General features: G+C 45.5%; 1 protein-coding gene across 6 annotated transcripts in view; it reads right to left on the reverse strand.

Moving 5' to 3' along the window:
* LOC110497375 (lipopolysaccharide-responsive and beige-like anchor protein) overlaps nucleotides 1–23,568 on the reverse strand; it is a 328,302-nt gene that overhangs the window by 204,612 nt on the left and 100,122 nt on the right. For all 6 annotated transcript variants that reach the window (XM_036954299.1, XM_036954302.1, XM_036954301.1 and 3 more), the window contains 4 exons: nucleotides 18,561–18,730; nucleotides 14,199–14,271; nucleotides 13,781–13,914; nucleotides 12,430–12,491 (listed from right to left, as the gene is read on the reverse strand). In XM_036954299.1, coding sequence (XP_036810194.1) covers nucleotides 12,430–12,491; nucleotides 13,781–13,914; nucleotides 14,199–14,271; nucleotides 18,561–18,730 — 439 coding nt within the window. The remainder of the gene's footprint in view (nucleotides 1–12,429; nucleotides 12,492–13,780; nucleotides 13,915–14,198; nucleotides 14,272–18,560; nucleotides 18,731–23,568) is intronic.

Raw genomic sequence — 23,568 nt, forward strand, 5'->3', positions numbered from 1 at the left:
CTCTCCTGGCTGGGAGGAGAGGGGTAATATCAGGCTTAGACAGTCTTTGAAAGGTACTCTCCTGGCTGGGAGGAGAGGGGTAATATCAGGCTTAGACAGTCTTTGAAAGGTACTCTCCTGGCTGGGAGGAGAGGGGTAATATCAGGCTTAGACAGTCTTTGAAAGGTACTCTCCTGTCTGGGAGGAGAGGGGTAATATCAGGCTTAGACAGTCTTTGAAAGGTACTCTCCTGTCTGGGAGGAGAGGGGTAATATCAGGCTTAGACAGTCTTTGAAAGGTACTCTCCTGGCTGGGAGGAGAGGGGTAATATCAGGCTTAGACAGTCTTTGAAAGGTACTCTCCTGTCTGGTCAGAGAGGGGTAATATCAGGCTTAGACAGTCTTTGAAAGGTACTCTCCTGGCTGGGAGGAGAGGGGTAATATCAGGCTTAGACAGTCTTTGAAAGGTACTCTCCTGTCTGGTCAGAGAGGGGTAATATCAGGCTTAGATAGTCTTTGAAAGGTACTCTCCTGTCTGGTCAGAGAGGGGTAATATCAGGCTTAGACAGTCTTTGAAAGGAACTCTCCTGTCTGGGAGGAGAGGGGTAATATCAGGCTTAGACAGTCTTTGAAAGGTACTCTCCTGGCTGGGAGGAGAGGGGTAATATCAGGCTTAGACAGTGTTTGAAAGGTACTCTCCTGGCTCGGAGGCGAGGGGTAATATCAGGCTTAGACAGTGTTTGAAAGGTACTCTCCTGGCTCGGAGGCGAGGGGTAATATCAGGCTTAGACAGTCTTTGAAAGGTACTCTGCTGGCTCAGAGGAGAGGGGTAATATCAGGCTTAGACAGTCTTTGAAAGGTACTCTCCTGTCTGGGAGGAGAGGGGTAATATCAGGCTTAGACAGTCTTTGAAAGGTACTCTCCTGGCTGGGAGGAGAGGGGTAATATCAGGCTTAGACAGTCTTTGAAAGGTACTCTCCTGGCTGGGAGGAGAGGGGTAATATCAGGCTTAGACAGTCTTTGAAAGGTACTCTCCTGGCTGGGAGGAGAGGGGTAATATCAGGCTTAGACAGTCTTTGAAAGGTACTCTCCTGGCTGGGAGGAGAGGGGTAATATCAGGCTTAGACAGTCTTTGAAAGGTACTCTCCTGGCTCAGAGGAGAGGGGTAATATCAGGCTTAGACAGTCTTTGAAAGGTACTCTCCTGGCTGGGAGGAGAGGGGTAATATCAGGCTTAGACAGTCTTTGGAAGGTACTCTCCTGTCTGGTCAGAGAGGGTAATATCAGGCTTAGACAGTCTTTGAAAGGTACTCTCCTGGCTGCGAGGAGAGGGGTAATATCAGGCTTAGACAGTCTTTGAAAGGTACTCTCCTGTCTCAGAGGAGAGGGGTAATATCAGGCTTAGACAGTCTTTGAAAGGTACTCTCCTGTCTGGTCAGAGAGGGGTAATATCAGGCTTAGACAGTCTTTGAAAGGTACTCTCCTGGCTGGGAGGAGAGGGGTAATATCAGGCTTAGACAGTCTTTGAAAGGTACTCTCCTGGCTCAGAGGAGAGGGGTAATATCAGGCTTAGACAGTATTTGAAAGGTACTCTCCTGGCTGGGAGGAGAGGGGTAATATCAGGCTTAGACAGTGTTTGAAAGGTACTCTCCTGGCTCGGAGGCGAGGGGTAATATCAGGCTTAGACAGTGTTTGAAAGGTACTCTCCTGGCTCGGAGGCGAGGGGTAATATCAGGCTTAGACAGTCTTTGAAAGGTACTCTCCTGGCTGGGAGGAGAGGGGTAATATCAGGCTTAGACAGTCTTTGAAAGGTACTCTGCTGGCTCAGAGGAGAGGGGTAATATCAGGCTTAGACAGTCTTTGAAAGGTACTCTCCTGGCTCAGAGGAGAGGGGTAATATCAGGCTTAGACAGTCTTTGAAAGGTACTGTCCTGGCTGGGAGGAGAGGGGTAATATCAGGCTTAGACAGTCTTTGAAAGGTACTCTCCTGGCTGGGAGGAGAGGGGTAATATCAGGCTTAGACAGTCTTTGAAAGGTACTCTCCTGGCTGGGAGGAGAGGGGTAATATCAGGCTTAGACAGTCTTTGAAAGGTACTCTCCTGGCTCAGAGGAGAGGGGTAATATCAGGCTTAGACAGTCTTTGAAAGGTACTCTCCTGGCTGGGAGGAGAGGGGTAATATCAGGCTTAGACAGTCTTTGAAAGGTACTGTCCTGGCTGGGAGGAGAGGGGTAATATCAGGCTTAGACAGTCTTTGAAAGGTACTCTCCTGGCTGGGAGGAGAGGGGTAATATCAGGCTTAGACAGTCTTTGAAAGGTACTCTCCTGGCTCAGAGGAGAGGGGTAATATCAGGCTTAGACAGTCTTTGAAAGGTACTCTCCTGGCTGGGAGGAGAGGGGTAATATCAGGCTTAGACAGTCTTTGAAAGGTACTCTCCTGGCTGGGAGGAGAGGGGTAATATCAGGCTTAGACAGTCTTTGAAAGGTACTCTCCTGGCTCAGAGGAGAGGGGTAATGTCAGGCTTAGACAGTCTTTGAAAGGTACTCTCCTGTCTGGGAGGAGAGGGGTAATATCAGGCTTAGACAGTCTTTGAAAGGTACTGTCCTGGCTCAGAGGAGAGGGGTAATATCAGGCTTAGACAGTCTTTGAAAGGTACTCTCCTGTCTGGGAGGAGAGGGGTAATATCAGGCTTAGACAGTCTTTGAAAGGTACTCTCCTGGCTGCGAGGAGAGGGGTAATATCAGGCTTAGACAGTCTTTGAAAGGTACTCTCCTGTCTCAGAGGAGAGGGGTAATATCAGGCTTAGACAGTCTTTGAAAGGTACTCTCCTGTCTGGTCAGAGAGGGGTAATATCAGGCTTAGACAGTCTTTGAAAGGTACTCTCCTGGCTGGGAGGAGAGGGGTAATATCAGGCTTAGACAGTCTTTGAAAGGTACTCTCCTGGCTCAGAGGAGAGGGGTAATATCAGGCTTAGACAGTATTTGAAAGGTACTCTCCTGGCTGGGAGGAGAGGGGTAATATCAGGCTTAGACAGTGTTTGAAAGGTACTCTCCTGGCTCGGAGGCGAGGGGTAACATCAGGCTTAGACAGTGTTTGAAAGGTACTCTCCTGGCTCGGAGGCGAGGGGTAATATCAGGCTTAGACAGTCTTTGAAAGGTACTCTCCTGGCTGGGAGGAGAGGGGTAATATCAGGCTTAGACAGTCTTTGAAAGGTACTCTGCTGGCTCAGAGGAGAGGGGTAATATCAGGCTTAGACAGTCTTTGAAAGGTACTCTCCTGGCTCAGAGGAGAGGGGTAATATCAGGCTTAGACAGTCTTTGAAAGGTACTGTCCTGGCTGGGAGGAGAGGGGTAATATCAGGCTTAGACAGTCTTTGAAAGGTACTCTCCTGGCTGGGAGGAGAGGGGTAATATCAGGCTTAGACAGTCTTTGAAAGGTACTCTCCTGGCTGGGAGGAGAGGGGTAATATCAGGCTTAGACAGTCTTTGAAAGGTACTCTCCTGGCTGGGAGGAGAGGGGTAATATCAGGATTAGACAGTCTTTGAAAGGTACTCTCCTGGCTGGGAGGAGAGGGGTAATATCAGGCTTAGACAGTCTTTGAAAGGTACTCTCCTGGCTGGGAGGAGAGGGGTAATATCAGGCTTAGACAGTCTTTGAAAGGTACTCTCCTGGCTCAGAGGAGAGGGGTAATATCAGGCTTAGACAGTCTTTGAAAGGTACTGTCCTGGCTGGGAGGAGAGGGGTAATATCAGGCTTAGACAGTCTTTGAAAGGTACTCTCCTGGCTGGGAGGAGAGGGGTAATATCAGGCTTAGACAGTCTTTGAAAGGTACTCTCCTGTCTCAGAGGAGAGGGGTAATATCAGGCTTAGACAGTCTTTGAAAGGTACTCTCCTGGCTGGGAGGAGAGGGGTAATATCAGGCTTAGACAGTCTTTGAAAGGTACTCTCCTGGCTGGGAGGAGAGGGGTAATATCAGGCTTAGACAGTCTTTGAAAGGTACTCTCCTGGCTCAGAGGAGAGGGGTAATATCAGGCTTAGACAGTCTTTGAAAGGTACTCTCCTGGCTGGGAGGAGAGGGGTAATATCAGGCTTAGACAGTCTTTGAAAGGTACTCTCCTGGCTGGGAGGAGAGGGGTAATATCAGGCTTAGACAGTCTTTGAAAGGTACTCTCCTGTCTGGTCAGAGAGGGGTAATATCAGGCTTAGACAGTCTTTGAAAGGTACTGTCCTGGCTGGGAGGAGAGGGGTAATATCAGGCTTAGACAGTCTTTGAAAGGTACTCTCCTGTCTGGTCAGAGAGGGGTAATATCAGGCTTAGACAGTCTTTGAAAGGTACTCTCCTGGCTGGGAGGAGAGGGGTAATATCAGGCTTAGACAGTCTTTGAAAGGTACTCTGCTGGCTCAGAGGAGAGGGGTAATATCAGGCTTAGACAGTCTTTGAAAGGTACTCTCCTGGCTCAGAGGAGAGGGGTAATATCAGGCTTAGACAGTCTTTGAAAGGTACTGTCCTGGCTGGGAGGAGAGGGGTAATATCAGGCTTAGACAGTCTTTGAAAGGTACTCTCCTGGCTGGGAGGAGAGGGGTAATATCAGGCTTAGACAGTCTTTGAAAGGTACTCTCCTGGCTGGGAGGAGAGGGGTAATATCAGGCTTAGACAGTCTTTGAAAGGTACTCTCCTGGCTGGGAGGAGAGGGGTAATATCAGGCTTAGACAGTCTTTGAAAGGTACTCTCCTGGCTGGGAGGAGAGGGGTAATATCAGGCTTAGACAGTCTTTGAAAGGTACTCTCCTGGCTGGGAGGAGAGGGGTAATATCAGGCTTAGACAGTCTTTGAAAGGTACTCTCCTGGCTCAGAGGAGAGGGGTAATATCAGGCTTAGACAGTCTTTGAAAGGTACTGTCCTGGCTGGGAGGAGAGGGGTAATATCAGGCTTAGACAGTCTTTGAAAGGTACTCTCCTGGCTGGGAGGAGAGGGGTAATATCAGGCTTAGACAGTCTTTGAAAGGTACTCTCCTGGCTGGGAGGAGAGGGGTAATATCAGGCTTAGACAGTCTTTGAAAGGTACTCTCCTGGCTGGGAGGAGAGGGGTAATATCAGGCTTAGACAGTCTTTGAAAGGTACTCTCCTGGCTGGGAGGAGAGGGGTAATATCAGGCTTAGACAGTCTTTGAAAGGTACTCTCCTGTCTCAGAGGAGAGGGGTAATATCAGGCTTAGACAGTCTTTGAAAGGTACTCTCCTGGCTGGGAGGAGAGGGGTAATATCAGGCTTAGACAGTCTTTGAAAGGTACTGTCCTGGCTGGGAGGAGAGGGGTAATATCAGGCTTAGACAGTCTTTGAAAGGTACTCTCCTGGCTGGGAGGAGAGGGGTAATATCAGGCTTAGACAGTCTTTGGAAGGTACTCTCCTGGCTGGGAGGAGAGGGGTAATATCAGGCTTAGACAGTCTTTGAAAGGTACTCTCCTGGCTGGGAGGAGAGGGGTAATATCAGGCTTAGACAGTCTTTGAAAGGTACTCTCCTGTCTGGTCAGAGAGGGGTAATATCAGGCTTAGACAGTCTTTGAAAGGTACTCTCCTGGCTCGGAGGAGAGGGGTAATATCAGGCTTAGACAGTCTTTGAAAGGTACTGTCCTGGCTGGGAGGAGAGGGGTAATATCAGGCTTAGACAGTCTTTGGAAGGTACTCTCCTGGCTGGGAGGAGAGGGGTAATATCAGGCTTAGACAGTCTTTGAAAGGTACTGTCCTGGCTGGGAGGAGAGGGGTAATATCAGGCTTAGACAGTCTTTGGAAGGTACTCTCCTGGCTGGGAGGAGAGGGGTAATATCAGGCTTAGACAGTCTTTGGAAGGTACTCTCCTGGCTGGGAGGAGAGGGGTAATATCAGGCTTAGACAGTCTTTGGAAGGTACTCTCCTGGCTCAGAGGAGAGGGGTAATATCAGGCTTAGACAGTCTTTGGAAGGTACTCTCCTGGCTGGGAGGAGAGGGGTAATATCAGGCTTAGACAGTCTTTGGAAGGTACTCTCCTGGCTGGGAGGAGAGGGGTAATATCAGGCTTAGACAGTCTTTGGAAGGTACTCTCCTGGCTCAGAGGAGAGGGGTAATATCAGGCTTAGACAGTCTTTGAAAGGTACTCTCCTGGCTCAGAGGAGAGGGGTAATATCAGGCTTAGACAGTCTTTGAAAGGTACTCTCCTGTCTGGGAGGAGAGGGGTAATATCAGGCTTAGACAGTCTTTGAAAGGTACTCTCCTGTCTGGGAGGAGAGGGGTAATATCAGGCTTAGACAGTCTTTGCAAGGTACTCTCCTGTCTCAGAGGAGAGGGGTAATATCAGGCTTAGACAGTCTTTGAAAGGTACTCTCCTGTCTGGGAGGAGAGGGGTAATATCAGGCTTAGACAGTCTTTGGAAGGTACTCTCCTGGCTGGGAGGAGAGGGGTAATATCAGGCTTAGACAGTCTTTGAAAGGTACTCTCCTGGCTCAGAGGAGAGGGGTAATATCAGGCTTAGACAGTCTTTGCAAGGTACTCTCCTGTCTCAGAGGAGAGGGGTAATATCAGGCTTAGACAGTCTTTGAAAGGTACTCTCCTGTCTCAGAGGAGAGGGGTAATATCAGGCTTAGACAGTCTTTGAAAGGTACTCTCCTGGCTGGGAGGCGAGGGGTAATATCAGGCTTAGACAGTCTTTGAAAGGTACTCTCCTGGCTGGGAGGAGAGGGGTAATATCAGGCTTAGACAGTCTTTGAAAGGTACTCTCCTGGCTGGGAGGAGAGGGGTAATATCAGGCTTAGACAGTCTTTGAAAGGTACTCTCCTGTCTGGGAGGAGAGGGGTAATATCAGGCTTAGACAGTCTTTGAAAGGTACTCTCCTGGCTGGGAGGAGAGGGGTAATATCAGGCTTAGACAGTCTTTGAAAGGTACTCTCCTGGCTGGGAGGAGAGGGGTAATATCAGGCTTAGACAGTCTTTGAAAGGTACTCTCCTGTCTGGGAGGAGAGGGGTAATATCAGGCTTAGACAGTCTTTGAAAGGTACTCTCCTGTCTGGGAGGAGAGGGGTAATATCAGGCTTAGACAGTCTTTGAAAGGTACTCTCCTGTCTGGGAGGAGAGGGGTAATATCAGGCTTAGACAGTCTTTGAAAGGTACTCTCCTGGCTGGGAGGAGAGGGGTAATATCAGGCTTAGACAGTCTTTGAAAGGTACTCTCCTGGCTGGGAGGAGTGAAAACAGTAACACCAACCGGCACTTCATTCTTGTGGCACCCTGCTGATGTGAGCTATGCAGCTAGAGGAGGACCCTTCCTGACAGGAAGAGGGGCCTAGTGGCCAGGGGGACCTCCTAAAATTGAGTGGATTTTAATTTGGCACCAGGCTGTTTTACTGTGAGTCTGCTCAGGCTCGGGGGGGGGGGGGGGGGGGGGGGGGGTGCAAAACGGCGAGCGTAAATTGGGATTATTTATTATTTATACGTGAACATAATCCTGTTTCAAATAAAGGATTTTTTTACCTGACATGCAGAGTGGAGACTGACAGGCACTATTAATAGTGTTATCTTACCTTCCAGGTTCCAAACTCATAAGGGTTCGGAATGTACTTGCCTCGTTCTCATATCAGTGTCTGTGCTTGTCAGCTTGTGTACATGGTGAAATGTAGAAACAAAATTGTACTGCCTTACACAGCATTTATATTTGAGTCATTTAGCAGACACTTATCCAGAGGAATTTATATTTGAGTCATTTAGCAAACACTTATCCAGAGGAATTTACAAGAGCAATTAGCATTAAGAGCCTTGGTCATGGGCACATCAGCACATCTTTCACCTGGTCGGCTCTGGGATTTAAACCAACAACCTTTCGGTTACTGGCCCAACGCTATTAACCCTCTCGGCTACCTGCCGCTCTAGCAGTGACCTCTACGCCGACACAGTCTTGCACAAAAGCCTAAACATAACTTAATTTGTACATGAGTACAGTCGTACATATGCAATCATGTTACCAATAATTGTACACTCCTGCCCACCCTCCTCCCCCACCACCTTCTCTCAATGTACAGGATGGTAGTTGACTCCTCCCTCCACACCTCTCTATGTACAGGATGGTGGTTGACTCCTCCCTCCACACCTCTCTATGTACAGGATGGTAGTTGACTCCCCCACCTCTCTATGTACAGGATGGTAGTTGACTCCTCCCTCCACACCTCTCTATGTACAGGATGGTAGTTGACTCCCCCACCTCTCTATGTACAGGATGGTAGTTGACTCCTCCCTCCACACCTCTCTATGTACAGGATGGTAGTTGACTCCTCCCTCCACACCTCTCTATGTACAGGATGGTGGTTGACTCCTCCCTCCACACCTCTCTATGTACAGGATGGTAGTTGACTCCTCCCTCCACACCTCTCTATGTACAGGATGGTAGTTGACTCCTCCCTCCACACCTCTCTATGTACAGGATGGTAGTTGACTCCTCCCTCCACACCTCTCTATGTACAGGATGGTAGTTGACTCCTCCCTCCACACCTCTATGTACAGGATGGTAGTTGACTCCTCCCTCCACACCTCTATGTACAGGATGGTAGTTGACTCCTCCCTCCACACCTCTATGTACAGGATGGTAGTTGACTCCTCCCTCCACACCTCTATGTACAGGATGGTAGTTGACTCCCCCACCTCTCTATGTACAGGATGGTAGTTGACTCCTCCCTCCACACCTCTCTATGTACAGGATGGTAGTTGACTCCTCCCTCCACACCTCTCTATGTACAGGATGGTAGTTGACTCCTCCCGCCACACCTCTCTATGTACAGGAGGGATGTAGTGATAAGTGCTGTAAGGTTGGATGTCCTGACAGACTGCTCAGACAATAACCAGTGACCTACAGGACACAGACAGCGCTGCTGGCTGATTTATCTGACAGATGCCTCTCTGATAGTGGACTGTCCTGTATCCAATGAGATGATTTATCAGAGTGGAGAGTGGAGGAGAGAGGAGACTAGCTTAGCACATGTATGCTCACAGACACACACGCAGACACACACGCAGACACACACGCAGACACACACGCAGACAGACCTTTAACTGAGTCAGCATTATCTACTTATCAGTGTTGTGGATGGAAAACTTTTTAAGTGATGCACCTTTGAAGGCTGTAGATCCGACATGGTGACAGAGAGAAGCTAGGCCACTGTTCGTTGTCATGGAGAGAGCCTGTCACGGCGAATTAAGGCCGTTGTCGGTGAGGAGAGAGGCCTTGCGGAGAGAGCGCTGTGCTCGGACTGACAGAGTCTCAGAGATGATAGTCACGTAATACCCAACAAGTCTCAGCTTTGAAGGATCCATCGCAAGCAATCACCTGAGAGGAACAGGATGTCTTGATACTCCGCTTGGGGAGCTGGATCAGAGCCATCTCTCTTCCATCCCTCCTTTTAGTCCAAAGGATTCGACTTAACAATGAACGTGGATGCAGTTCCTCATCAACCCAAAGTTAGATTGTCATCCCAATGAAAATAACATTTCTGTCCGACTTACTAAAAAGCCCAGGGATGCCAGAAAACCAAGGAGTTAATTGAAACATTTAACAGCCAAATGAAATGCCTTCTTTAATCAACAACCTTGTAAACAACAACTGGACCTACGGTACAGGATACTACATCTACACGACTACACGTCATCCTAGAGAGAGAAATGCTGGATCTATCACTAGGTAGAGTTCAAGCCATGTGTATGAAACCACACCACCACGGCATTATTCCATCACTTTGTATATGCTGATCAATACAACCACAAGAGACCAAGCAATGAAGCAACAACGTCTCTGACATTAATGTCTCTGATCTCAGATCAAAATGGATCTTTAATTGGGTAGAGGAGTAGCGTTCTTTACAGACGGGGTCCTATCAAACAGTGGTTTAGTACCCCCTCCTCAATGCCAGGCTGAAGTGGCCCTGTGTTGTATGTCTCATACGAGGCGTGATTAAAAACTCCTCTGTGGCCCGTAGCCTCTCGACCTCTGACCCCGGTCCCACTCCATCTCAACCTCTCAGGAAATTAATAAAACATTTCAGACACGATAGCTATCGCATCGCGCCATCTTGGATGAGAGGGATGAAGTGAGAGGAGGAGGGTGGGGAAGAGAGAAGAGAGACAAATCGATCAAAATCATCTCAATCTCCTCCCATCGCAGACCAATGCTTGGGGCTCGCAGACCAACGCTAGGGTCTACATTCTCAAGATGGCCGCCGATTGAAGCACTTCCTGTGGGGTTCAAGAGCATTTCCTGTGCCAGAGGGCCCTTCAGCTGGGCTACATAACATCATCAATCACTCCCTGCCTTTCTTTCCTTGTTTCTCTCACTTTCCCAGTCAGAGAGAGAGAGGGGAAACAGAGGTGCACGCAAATCACGGGGAAAAATGTAATTATCGCCACAACACAAGTCTGGCTGGAAGATGGAATTTAACCCAGGGAAGAAAAACAGATCTTGTTCTTTCTCTGAGCCCCGGTCCCTCTCTCTCTCTTTCTCTCTCTCTCTCTGAGCCCCGGTCCCTTTCTCTCTCTCTCTCTGAGCCCCGTCCCTCTCTCTCTCTGAGCCCCGGTCCCTCTCTCTCTCTGAGCCCCGGTCCCTCTCTCTCCTCATCAAGGTAGATCATATCACCATACTCCCCAACACCCCCCTCCCGTCTACACAACAACACAATTACATTTGCTTCGGCTGTGAGAGAATTTGGTTGGATGATTTACTGAAGCAATCAACGCCATCTTGGACCGTTCCCTTTTCCCATAGAGAGAGAAAGTCATAATGCTTCAGAGAGAAAGAGAGAGAGAGACCAGTGGGACTGGGGGCCAGGGGCCCTCTTTCTCTCGGTCGGCAATCACCAGATTCTGCCTTTGATTATATTAGCATTAAACAACACCCTGACAGATATGACAAATAGGGGCATTAGAGCATGTCATTTATTCTCCACTCCCTCCCTCTCTCCAGGACCGCTAGGGTTCACTTCCCCTCCCTGACGTCCCCGCGCCCCGCTAGCCCACATCCACACTGCCCCGGTGACACCAGAACGGATGTGTAATCTCTCTAGATTACCTCTCTTTTGGAGAACAAGTGAAGTGAATAATGGGAAGTAAATGGGATGGAGGGGAGGAAAAGGGGAGGATGAGGAAAAGGGGAGGAGGAGGAAAAAGGCGGTGTTTCTTTTTAAAATAAAACAGATTAAAAAAGCGCAGTGCGGTCTGAGAGAGAGGTGCCATTAATCAATTGTGTTTTCTGTTTTTTTGTGGTGTTTTAAATAGGAAACCCCTCTTCTGCTAACAAACCAGGCCCAGCAGGGAAACAGTTATTATCCTGCATCTTTGGTGGTGTGTGTGTGTCTCTGCACTGTGGGGGTGTGTGTGTGTCTCTGCACTGTGGGGGTGTGTGTGTGTCTCTGCACTGTGGGGGTGTGAGTGCATTTGGTTGGGTACTTGTCTGTATAGGAGCAGCGTATGTGTTCTTACAAGCCTATAAGGAAATAGTATGTTTGTGATTATGTACGAGGTGTGTCTCTCATCAATGTGTAACACACTGTGTGTGGGGGTGTTTGTATGTGTGTGTAACACACTGTGTGTGGGGGTGTTTGTATGTGTGTGTAACACACTGTGTGTGGGGGTGTTTGTATGTGTGTGTAACACACTGTGTGTGTGGGGGTGTTTGTATGTGTGTGGATGGGTGTTTGTGTATTTCTGTGTACTTGTGTGTATGTGTTTACAGATGTGTGTGTGTGAGCATGCGTGTGTGGGCTTACCTGTGTGTGTGTGTGTGTGTGCGTGCGTGCGTGCGTGTGCCTGCCTGAGTGTGTGTGTGGTGTATTAATACATGTAAATGTCCAGTCAGGACCAGCAGACCATGGCCTCTCCCTGATCCCTGCTCCTCACTATTAGCTGTGTGATCTATCTCCAGTTTATTGACACCCAGCCCATTGATTCTACTGCTGCACCACACCTGCTATGATTCCTTCATCTGTATTCATGAATCCTCCATCAGCGCCGCACTAAATACACTTGGACACAGAACACAACCAAACAGAAGGGGAGGCTGCTAACCGGAATCAATGCAAAGCAGCATTTCCCCTCCTCATCAGGTTGGCCCCAGCCACAGAGGAACGCTGAGGGCCACCAGGGCCGACGCTAAGGGTCAAAGGTGGACGGACAGGTCGGGAACCCTTGACCTTAAGGCCAATATCAGCGGTCATTAAAGATGCCTTCTCTCTCGTTTGGAGAAAGGGAGCGAGAGATTGGGGTGACTGTGGAATGGCCTGAGGGGAGGTGAGGAGGAGAGATAGGAAGACATGGTTCCTCCATCTCTCCATCCTGGAGTTACTGCACTCAAGGTGAGGACGATAGGGACGATAACTCAGATGGGGTGAAGAGGAGGGAGAGAGAGGGAGGGAAGGAAAGAGGTGGAGGTAAAGAGACAAAGATGGAAGACTTGCCTGAGAACAGAGCAGCATGACCAGCTCTACCACCGAACTGCTGGACTTCATACACATCAGACCTGGAGAAAGAGAGAGGAGGGGAGAGAGACAGGGAGAGAGAGGACGTGGAGAGAGAGAGGACGTGGAGAGAGAGAGGACGTGGAGAGAGAGAGGACGTGGAGAGAGAGGACGTGGAGAGAGAGGGAGAGAGAGAGGAAGTGGAGAGAGATGGAGAGAGAGAGGACGTGGAGAGAGAGGGAGAGAGAGAGAGAGAGAGAGAGAGAGAGAGAGAGAGAGAAAGTGAGAGAGAGGGGGGGATAGAGAGACAAGGAGAGTGAAAGTTTAAACTAAAATACAAGCTCACTGCCATGACAACCATTTTGGCTGCCTTCTTCAGTGAAAATGTAGACGTGTGTAGTAGTGTGTGCACGCTCAAATGAACCCACACACAAACACAATCTGACCAGAAGTACCTAATCCGACGACATCTGCGTGGGGACAGAGTAGTATTGATGTGGCCTAATGAGTGGACATGATGTTACTGTAAACTAATACATATTGGGCCTTGTATTACAGGCTGAGACGTGGTTCAGCATATGTCTCATTGATCCTATAGTGGTGGAAGGTCTGAGGGGATGAGGGGGGCAGGGGGTGGGGGCAGTGGAGTGGCCAGGGGTCATTTCATATGCAGAGAGGAAAAGGGACCTCTGCATTCTCAGTTACTCTGGTCTGTGCACGCCAAAGCACACACGTATGTATGGATACACACACATAATCCCCCCACACTCCCAGACACACCCACCCACACACACAAATCCCTAACCCGCCCCATCCCCCCTGCAGCTATCAATCAACTTTCCATCTTGTTTGGTGGCAGTAGACATCCCAAACACTCCCGTTAGTGGGCTGACCCCTGACCCAGGCCTCTAGGACCCGCCCCTCCCCTCCCTGTACCGCAGCACAGCTACAATCAGTTAGTAAAAACTGATCCACTCTACTGAGGCCTTTACCAGCCTTGATGTCATTACCAAAGGGCCTGTGTTAGTGCTGTTTAGATGAAGAAGCGTGTGAAATGGCCCGTAATTCTGCAGTGTGTATACTAGTGTGGCTGTGTCTGAGGGTGGGATGGTAAGTTTAGCCCTCAGATCATTGACAGTCAGGTCGGAAATCTAGAGAAACCTTTTATTGAGATAAGTGGTCCATAGAAAAGACGAGTTTGATATCATTATAATGTAGTGTGTGTGTGTGTGTGTGTGTGTGTGTGTGTAAGGACTTTGTGACATCTACTGAAGTAAAGAGGGCTTTATAAATGCATTTGATTTGTGTGGGAATCCATGTGGTCCATGATGCTCTCTAGACGGGTACTTACTGGTGCCCTCGATGAGGAGCTCCTGTCCGTGACTACCCAGCAGGGTGCGAGAGAGGAAGGGGGCAAAGTCCACAAAGATCTCTCTCAGTAGGGGGGCAGCCTTATCCAGAGCATGCTCCAGCCTCTCTGAGATACTGAGGGGAAGACAGTCATATTCAAACACATGCACGTTACACGTTTACATCAATACGTCAGCGCCCGGCAAATATGTAGAATAGAATATTCAAATGCACAGAGGTGACTTTATAACTGAAATTGATCCACAAAGCAGCAGCTAAAACCACTACAGAATCCACAATATTGTCTTACATCACAACACAAATAGACAAAGAGAGAAAAATTAAGAATGTGTGTCTGTGTGCGTGTGTGAGAGAGAGAGAACTCTCGTGTTCAGGTGGTGTGTGTAGTGACGTATCACCTCATACTGGGGGCTGTGTCCCGGGTCATTGGGGACAGCGTGGGGACAGATGGCAGGTTGGCGCTGGCTGATCCTGGTAGAAACCAGAGAGCCTCATTATTAGTCTGGGAGCAAGACAGGACAGTAGACACACACGAACAGAAGAGCACACACACACACCTCCCTCATCCACCTCAATGCATTTCTACATAAAGAAAGGAGTGGAGTATAAATGTGGTTTCTGGAGATAATCCAGTGGTTCATTATTAGCATCATTATTAGCATCAGTATCATTATCAGTATCATTATTAGCATCAGTATCATTATCAGTATCATTATTAGTATCGGCATCATTATTAGTATCATTATCGTTATCAGTATCATTATTGGCATCATTATCAGTAGGATTATTAGTATCATTATTAGCATCATTATTAGTATCAGTATCACTACTAGTATCAGTATCGTTATGAGTATCATTATTAGTATAAGTATCATTATTAGTATCAGTATCATTATTAGTATCATTATTAGTATCATTATTAGCATTAGTATCATTATTAGTATCATTATTAGTGTCAGTATCATTATTAGCATCGGTATCATTATTAGTATCATTATTACTATCGGTATCATTATTAGTATCATTATTAACATCATTATCAGTATCATTATTAGTATAAGTATCATTATTAGCATCAGTATCATTATTAGTATCATTATTAGCATCAGTATCATTATTAGTATCATGATTAGTATCAGTATCATTATTAGTATCGGTCTCATTATTAGAATCATTATTAGCATCAGTATCATAATTAGCATCAGTAACAGCATTATTAGCAGCAGTAACAGCATTATTAGCATCAGTAACAGCATTATTAGCATCAGTAACAGCATTATTAGCATCAGTATCAGCATGATTAGCATCAGTATCAGCATGATTTGCATCAGTATCAGCATTATTTGCATCAGTATCATTATTAGTATCATTATTCGTATCAGTATTAATATCATTATTAGTATCAGTATCATTATTAGTATCAGTATGATTACTAGTATCAGTATCGTTATGAGTATCATTATTAGTATAAGTATCATTATTAGTATCAGTATCATTATTAGTATCATTATTAGTATCATTATTTGCATTAGTATCATTATTAGTATCAGTATCAGCATTATTAGTATCAGTATCAGCATTATTAGTATCAGTATCAGCATTATTAGTATCAGTATCATTATAAGTATCAGTATTATTAGTATCATTACTAGTATCAGTATTATTAGTATCATTATCATTATTAGTACCAGTATCATTATTAGTATCAGTATCATTATCAGTATCATTATCATTATTAGTATAATTATTAGTATCAGTATCATTATTAGCATCATTATCAGTATCATTATTAGCATCAGTATCATTATCATTATTAGTATCGGTATCATTATCAGTATCATTATCATTATTAGTATAATTATTAGTATCAGTATCATTATTGGCATCATTATCAGTATCATTATTAGCATCAGTATCATTATCATTATTAGTATCGGTATCATTATTAGTATCATTATCATTACTGATATCATTATTAGTATCATTATTGGTATCATTATTAGCATCGGTATCATTATTAGTATCAGTATTAGCATTATTAGTATCATTATTAGCATCATTATCAGTATCATTATTAGCATCAGTATCATTATCAGTATCAGTATCATTATTAGTATCATTATTAGCATCAGTACCATTATTAGCATCAGTACCATTATTAGTATCAGTATCATTATCGGTATCATTATTAGCATCAGTATCATTATTTGAATCAGTATCATTATTAGTATCATTATTAGTATCAGTATCATTATTAGTATAATTATTATTATTGGTATCATTATTAGTATCATTATTAGCATCAGTATCAGCATTATTAGTATCAGTAACATCATTATTAGTATCAGTGTTAGTATCAGTATCAGTATCATTATTAGTATCAGTATCATTATCAGTATCATTATTAGCATCTGTATCATTATCGGTATCATTATTAGTATCAGTATCATTATTAGTATCGGTATCATTATGAGTATAATTATTAGTATCAGTAACATTATTAGCATCAGTATCAGTATCATTATTAGCATCAGTATCATTATTAGTATCATTATCATTTTTAGTATCATTATTAGTATCAGTATCCTTATTAGTATCAGTATCCTTATTAGTATCAGTATCATTATTAGTATCAGTATCGGTATCATTATCAGTATCATTATCAGTATCAGTATCATTATCAGTATCATTACTAGTCTGGTAGCAGGATATGACAATACATTGGCCCTCCTCCACACCAATACATTACTGCACTGAAGGAACGAGTGGCTCAATAAATCTGGTTTCAGAGGGTTTCCATTCTAATGTTCCAGAACGGGTGGATGTATGTGTGTGTGGGATAAGTGTAGTGTAATTGGCTGGTGTTAGATAGTGGATGATGTAGAGCTGCCTCCGTACAGCTTCCTTCCACAGATCATTTTGTTCATGTATGGCCTAATTAATGCTACATTCATCAGGGAATATTTATGCAGATAGTTTTTTACAAACCAGCATGGATATTAGCAGGGTTTTCCTTTTACACACCACTATGCATACAGGATTCGTTTGCCTTTTGAGCTGATATTGGACTGAACAATTTGAAAATGTTCCGGTAAATAGTGAAAATGATTTTATATAAAGTAAGCAAAAAAGTATACTGTTTTTAAATTAACACATTTGCTTTCATCGCTTTGGGCGCATATTCATGAAATGACTTCCAGGTGCTTTACGACACCGTCCTCGCGGCAGAGACACACGAGTCTATAACGTCTACAAAGCACAACGTTTGATTGATCTGGCAATAAATTCTATTTCACTGTCGCCCATAAATTCCATAATGCCCGGCAGAATACGTGGAGGCGAATCCTCTGGTGTTCGGTGGGCTTGTTTTCCCAGCCGTAAGGGAAGGTCTCAGAGCGGGGATAACTCTTCGGGAATGACAGGCTGTGGACTGGAATGTGTGTGTGTGGACACGGGGCCCCGTCTTTAAGCACCACTGTGTTGTGTGGCCCGCTGAGAGGCTCCCGGTGGACATGAAGTAGCTCCTTCAAACAGTGGAGGAGTAAATTAACTTCTCTCTATTAATCCTCCCACTGGCCCCCCTTAAACCCCCCCCCACACACACACTCTTGCTCTCTTCACCGCCTTTCACACACACTCCTCTCAAACTGCACACACACACTTACGCAAACATTTCCCACCTAAAACACACACACACACACACACACACAGAACATGAAAGGAAATGTCAATAGGTCTTCTTCCCAGTGTTTACCGACTGTCACCATGGACTAAAGGAGACCTACTCCACTCAATAGACAAGACTTCTACTTGAGTTGAAAGAAATTTGAGCACTTTCATTAAGCTGAGCCTGGTGCACAGAAAACAATGTGGACTTGATATAGTTTATACATTAATCTATGATTCTATAACTTATGCATAATTTATCATTCATATACACTGTATAATTCCTAGTTCTACGACACACAGCATATCACTCCTTTACCTAATGTCAACATGGAATCATCACATTTAAGCCAAACCTAAATAAATACCCCATTAAGACAGAATAAAAATCCGTATTAGGGCTGCAGTCAGAGTACTGTACTATATGGTGTCTGACAGTGATCCCTGATAACGCACTAATCCTGTAATAATGCTGCTCGGTCTGCCTGCTCTGCTGTGTTCCAGGCTAACTGGATTACACAGCGTGGAGGGAACATTCAGAAAGACACACTGAAATACTATACTACATTTTAGTCATCTAGCAGACGCTCTTATCCAGAGTGACTTACATGAGCAATGAGGGTTAAGTGCCTTGCTCAAGGGCACATCGGCAGATTTTTCACCTAGTTGGCTCGGGGATTACAGGCCACTAGGCTACCTGCCGCCTTATACTGAGGGACTGATCTATGGAACCTAACATAGCAGTACTTCTAAGGCTTAAGGAGGCTGATTAGGGACTGCGGTATCAACACAGGTTTTAGGAAGAGGATAAGACGACTCTTTTACTGTCAGATAAGCTGCAAAACGCATCATACGGTGACACTTTCTGTATTTTGAAAGTTCAATATCTTGAAAACTTCACTGCAGACAAGCAAAACATTCCAGGACTGTATCAACAGTGGTCTAATGAAGCAAATACCAAAAGACTGTTTTTTGACAGGTATTTTCCTTGGGCTTGGCTAGCTGGAATTCTTGGTGCTCTGACGTGCCGTCTCCGTAGCATGGTAACCTTACTGCTGGGACACCTAACATACCTCCTAATGTCTGGGACTCACCGGCTGCAGCTTCAGCGGTGGTGCTCTGAGAGGCATCGCCCGTGGAAACCACGGCAACGTTGTTGACTGGTGTCCCGGTAGCCGCCACGGCAGCGGTGGCTGATGGGATAGGAGTGGAGGAGCCTGGGGACGGAGCCCCGCCCACCTTCTTGGGCGCCACCCGAACGCTTCTGTAAAAGATGAGAGTAAATATGAAAATGTGTGTTGAATACTATTAAAACACACATTATAAAATGCATTCCTTGAGACATCTGACTAACTAAGGACATAAGAACAGAACTTTTGTCATTCTAGAATATAAACAATAGTGATGATGTCAGTTTAGTAGGCATTCTGCATAGTGAGATGTGATTGATAAGACACAGGCTGCAGCATGTGAAAACAACAGTACAGGATCCCATTTAGACAGTAGAGTCATTAGAGGCCTATTTCCCTGACACAGAATATTCAGTAATGGCTGCATCCATCTTGCCTGAAATCGATTGGCTCCCTGCAACACTCACTCAGTAAGTCAGTAAACATTGTGATTTATTAGCGGAAAGTGCGCCCATCCACCATTACAAATAATATTAAATCTTCAATACATTGTTAGGGATGTGACCACGACAACATAACAAAATGTGTCAAATCTGGATTCTAGCTCGGAGACAAATGGAGCACACACGACAGAAAAGTAGGAATTCCTGATAAATAAATCTGATAAATCTGATGTATTTTGGTGATCAGCTAGAAGGAATAGATCATTCAAAGGTATCAGCAGATGAACCTCTCTCTTACACAATACAGCTCAAAGAAAAGAAGCTACCGCACATTGTTCTTGCTATGTGTCCCATTTGTTTTGAGCCAACAGTTGGGACACAGCCTTTGTAGTGGTTTTACTCTTCTACTATTGTTTTAAACACATGGATAACAGACATGGTCATAGACCCACAGCAGAAGCTGTAGTAAACTACTTTACTCTTAGGATACCTTAGGTTACACTAGGTGTGGGCAACATGCGGCCCGCGGACAGGATCTGGCCCGCAAGCCCATTCATTCGGTGTCCCGCTGGAGGTTTGGTTAGGGGGGTTTTTGGTTAAAAAGCACTCCAGGACACTCTTGAACGTCTACAAATAGATAGAAGGTACGTAGACATTATAATGACCTTATATGTTTACACTGTGTCCCTGTCCTCAAGGTCCCTACTGTACACTATGGTCCTGGTCTACCCCCATCCATAACACAGTGGTCTGGTGTAGGTTACAGATGATGTGGACGTCGATTAAGGCAGGCCCCCCGCACCTCTCTGATTCAGAGGGGTTGTGTTAAACGCAGAAGACACATTTCAGTTGAATGCATTCAGTTGTACAACTGACGAGGTATCCCCCCTTTCCCTGACCAATGCTGTTTCACTATATCTCTACAGTATGGGTCCTAGTGTACTACCATACGTAACATATCAGTGGTCTGGTGTACTACTTGAGTCACAGGTTACTGATACCAGTGTATCCCTCTCCCTAGGGGCCAGTGCTGTAGGAGACCTGGTGCTCTCCTATCAATAACATCCTTACAGGAAGAGAGCGGAAACAGCATCTGGATAAAGCTGTCAGTTTAAACTAGGCTTCCTGACAGGCCAGTGGCCCTATCAAAGTAGACCTGGGCCTTCTTATCAGTGCTGACACAGAGGGAGCATGGCCTAATCACTACCTACTGGTCAAACACACACACACACACACACACACACACACACACACAGAGAGAGAGAGACAAAGAGAGAGAAACGCACACAGAGAGGAGTATGTATACTGGGCTTCAGTAGCTCCGCAGACAGAAAGCTGGCGTTGGTATCAAAGCAGGGCCTGGATGATTTAAGACGGCAGATGACACACATTAGGCTGAAGGTACTTTGGATGTTAAACACTGACTGGTTCTGACCCCGCTGTGATCTATGCTGCAGGATGATACAGTCTGGCTGCAGAAATACCAGCAACGGTTTAGTCTACTGTCTTCACACACACTGTTTAGTACATACAGGTAATGTTTTAGCTACTTCTGCTGAATGCACTTATGACACGTTCCTCTGGATAACAGTGTTTTGCCTAATTTCTCAAATGAAAACAATGTCTTCCACAATGATAGCTGTCTTATTTGGTGTTGTAGTCTTATTTCTAGAACAGGGTTACTGTCCATAATGTACATTGTAAATTCCTTCCAATCCATCATTGAACAGGAATCAACTTCTGCTGGCTATTTTCAAGCATATCACAGGTTTATTGCCAATATGGCCGCTCTATAATTGTGGTACTGTATAACCATCTGCAGTTCAAATGTTGAATCTGTGACATTAATATGACTTAAAATGGGGCAGTTCACCCAAATTACATGGATTTCCTTACCCTGTAAGCATTCTATGGACAAGGTATGACAGCAATCCATACTTTGGTTAAGTTTCCTTGGCGTTGTTTACACATGCTAACACTTTAGCATTTGTGGCACAAATCCCATTTATGTCATGGGACCGAGATTAGCATTTTTCGTGCATCATTTCCAAATAATTTATAAGTGACTTTGTTGGGCTTCACAATCAATTTGAGATACTTTCAGATGATTTGGCACCAAAAAATTGAATATTCGGTCCAATGACTTGGATTTGTGCCACAACGGTGCGGATAAAGTTTGGAATAACACAGTTTCATACATGCAACATCTAAAAGACCTGCATCACTACACAGAGCTCTGCCATTTCTGCAAGGACCGATTTGTTTATGGAGCCTTCGCTAATGTTAATACGTGGCCCATATAGTGCAGAACGAAAGACGTGTATGGCGGGGGGGGGGGATAACTTTCTCAAAACCAAGTGAAATCACAAATTTAAAAAAGAGGACTCTTCTATAACATGCCCTTTACATTAAAAAAATAGACATTTTATTTGGTTGTAAAACGTAAACTTCTCCTTGGCACTTACTTAATGGCCCTACTTCTGAACAGTAAAGGACATAAGAAATAGGAATTAATACGCTAGCTAATTAGCCTCGGCTCACAGTCAAAAAACCCACCGCTGTTTCTCACTCACACTTTCAGCCTGTAAGCACATTCCTCGATTCAACTCTTTAGAATAGCACAGATTAATGAAATTGCTTGTGTTTACAAGGCGGCGAGCCCGGTTATTGGTTAAAACCTCTAAATTATTCAGGCCCTGACAACCCGAAACCCAGAGCTTTGCTTCTCCCAGCTCCTCTCCTGGTCGTGGGTTTAACAGTAACAGCCAAGCACCTGCTCTGACGGCTGATTAATCGACAGGGGCGTGGGGCTCAACGATAAGTGTAGCTAATAACCTAACTGAATAATTTAAAGGCCTGAGTTGCTGGGGAACAGATGGAGAACCTAACACCGAACCCTAACCCTGTACCGACACACACACACACACACACACACACACACACACACACACACACACACACACACACACACACACACACACACACACACACCTCTCCCCATGGGCTTGACATAGCCTGGCTTCTCTTACTCATAACCAGTGCAGAGAACCAGACCATGGTCTCTCCTGTCTCTCTCCAGCCGCTGTCGACACCTCTCTCCCTGGGTGCTTCACGTCAGCACCACCCCTGATACTAGGGACTACCGTCCAATCTAGTCAGTATCTGACCAGCCAGGTTTACTGCATAGGCCTTTCCCTTCTGGTATGACTAAGAGTAGACATATCTGGCACTGCCATTTCTGATGGCTAGAGTACAAAGTATGTGAATTATTTAATCATCCAACACATCACGCAATACTAGCTACACATGTTCACGTACCGTGTTTTCAAACATGGTTCAAACGACAAAAAAACAACAAGCCATTAGACTCCACATGGGAATTGTTAAGTGGGATGAACTATATTTTGAATTCCCAAGTGGACGTTGAGGTTAGCATCAGATTCCCACCACAGACAAGCTTAACAGGACACATTGAAGTAAATATCCAGATGAATGCTAACTGCATGTCTCATACTGATGCCCCCTCCAGAGAGCCCCCCACCCCCCATTCTCCTGTTTATCCTTATGGCTTATTCATGTAAGGGGATGAGGGTGGGGCCCCAGCGGCTGTCTGTCTGTCTGTGTCTCATGCAGTCTGGCTTTGATCTTCCTCCCTCTCGCTGCATGCGGCCCTGTGCATGTGAACATGTGAATCATGCCTCCTGTGTTCTTTATATCCCCCTAACAACAACCCCTTCCCAACCTCCAACGCTCTACCCGTGACTTTCGGTCACAGCGTCCGGTTGGACCTGGCCTTGGTGACATCAGTGATGAAAGACAGTAGTGTTTGGCCTGAGGACAGCAGAGGTGGAGAGAGGTGGTGAGAACGAAGGGAGAGATGGAGCACCCTCCATGTCTCTCCCAGTGTGACAGGGGATCACACTGAAGGTTCCTATTCAAGGAGGCCCACTGTCATCTATATGGTCTGACAAGTATCTCTGTCATGGCAGTATGCTGTTTGTTGATCACAGTATGTTCATGTGCCAATGAGCAAATAGCTATATTTGCACTCAATACATTTACTTTTAATTTCTTACCACAAAACATCACATTTTCAACATGGTCGGTCTTTGCTTTACAAAGGTATGTGTCAAGTCCAACTTACAGAATTCAAAATGCCTTACTAACACAAATGTCAAACTAACACCCACATTTGCTGCTGTAACATGCCATGTAAATCACACTGCTATTCTTCCTCCCGTAGATGACTGTTTACCGGGGCTCTGGTTAGCAGCAGCAAATATTTGTGGACATTCTGCCATAACAGGGGCATATCCCCGAGGGGAATGTATGTACGGCAGAATCTATCCGACCGGGCCTCCATCTCTCTGCCTAGTAAATAAATCAGAGTGATACTTCACCTCTGACCCCGGCCATTTTTATCTGGGAGATCCTGCTTTTTCCACGCTCGTAAATGTAAAACCCCGGGACCAGTTATTTGGATTGAGGAAGGCCGGTTGGTTCCCATGTTTTGGCGTAGGTGTCAGTCT

The sequence above is a fragment of the Oncorhynchus mykiss genome, chromosome 19 (assembly GCF_013265735.2).
Source record: "Oncorhynchus mykiss isolate Arlee chromosome 19, USDA_OmykA_1.1, whole genome shotgun sequence".
NCBI classification, from domain to species: Eukaryota; Metazoa; Chordata; class Actinopteri; order Salmoniformes; family Salmonidae; genus Oncorhynchus; species Oncorhynchus mykiss.